This window comes from Myotis brandtii, unplaced genomic scaffold, assembly GCF_000412655.1.
Source record: "Myotis brandtii unplaced genomic scaffold, ASM41265v1 scaffold14784, whole genome shotgun sequence".
Taxonomy (NCBI): Eukaryota; Metazoa; Chordata; class Mammalia; order Chiroptera; family Vespertilionidae; genus Myotis; species Myotis brandtii.
In genome coordinates, this window is record NW_005355336.1 from 1 (window position 1) to 1,107 (window position 1,107).

Sequence of the window (1,107 nt, forward strand, 5' to 3'; positions counted from 1 at the left end):
TCTCTCTCTCTCTCTCTCTCTCTCTCCCTCCCTCATAACCGTTCTCCCCAAAGCCTTTAAGAATCTGCAAAACACATCCCTTTCCATCCTGGAGGGAGAGGCCCTGAGGCTGCGCTGTGAGGTTGACAGCAACCCCCCTGCCGAGCTGAGCTGGTTCCGGGGGTCCCCAGGCCTGAACGCCACCCCCCTCTCCAGCACCGCGATCCTGGAGCTGCCTCGCGTGGGGCCTGCACAGGAAGGAGAGTTCACCTGCCAAGCTCGGCACCCGCTGGGCTCCCACAGCGTCTCTCTCAGCCTCTCCGTGGTCTGTGAGTGGTGAGACCCCGGGGGGCAGGACAGCTGGGTTCTGGGGAGATTAGAGGCACCGCTGACCCTTCTCCTCGCTCCCCACAGACCCCCCGCAGCTGCTGGGACCCTCCTGCTCCTGGGAGGACCAGGGTCTGCACTGCAGCTGCTCCTCCAGGGCCCAGCCGGCCCCCTCCCTGCGCTGGCGGCTGGGGGCGGGGCTGCTGGAGGGGAACCATGGCAACACCACCCACATGGTCACCTCCAGCTCAGAGGGGCCCTGGACCAACAGCTCCCTGAGCCTCCGCCAGAGGCTCAGCCCTGACCTCAGACTCAGCTGTGAGGCCTGGAATGTGCACGGGGCCCAGAGCGTCTCTGTCCTGCTGCTGCCAGGTCAGGGCCTGCTGGGGGCAGAGGCCACGGAGAAAGGAGTGGGTCAGAGAGAAGGTGGGGCTGGGGGCTGCTCGGGGACAGGAGTGATTGCTAGGACAGGGCCTGCATCTCCTACCTGAACAGAACCAACAGCGGGTTTTGCAAAGAGGTGGGAAGAGTTGACACTGAGTCCTGTGAATGGCTGTCTCAAGCCCCTGTTCTCTGCAGGGAAGGCCGTGCCCCAGGCAGGAGTGGTTCCTGCGGCTCTCGGAGGTGCTGGTGCCATGGCCCTGCTGTCCCTGTGTTTGTGTCTAATCTCCTTTTGCATGTGAGCCTCTGTGGTAGGGAGGCACAGGGCTGAGTACATCCAGAGGGGACTGTTTTGGGAGGGCCGGAGGTGGTAGCAGCTTTATGGAGGTAAAATCCCATATATTTAAAGTGTACAATTCA

General features: G+C 62.6%; 1 protein-coding gene across 1 annotated transcript in view; it reads left to right on the forward strand.

The window, feature by feature from the left end:
- Positions 1-34: 34 nt before the first annotated feature.
- Positions 35-1,107, forward strand: part of LOC106725245 (sialic acid-binding Ig-like lectin 5) — a gene marked incomplete at both ends in the record, with an annotated part of 2,108 nt that continues 1,035 nt past the window's right edge. The window contains 3 exons of the mRNA XM_014535666.1: positions 35-308; positions 394-678; positions 886-985. Coding sequence (XP_014391152.1) covers positions 35-308; positions 394-678; positions 886-985 — 659 coding nt within the window. The remainder of the gene's footprint in view (positions 309-393; positions 679-885; positions 986-1,107) is intronic.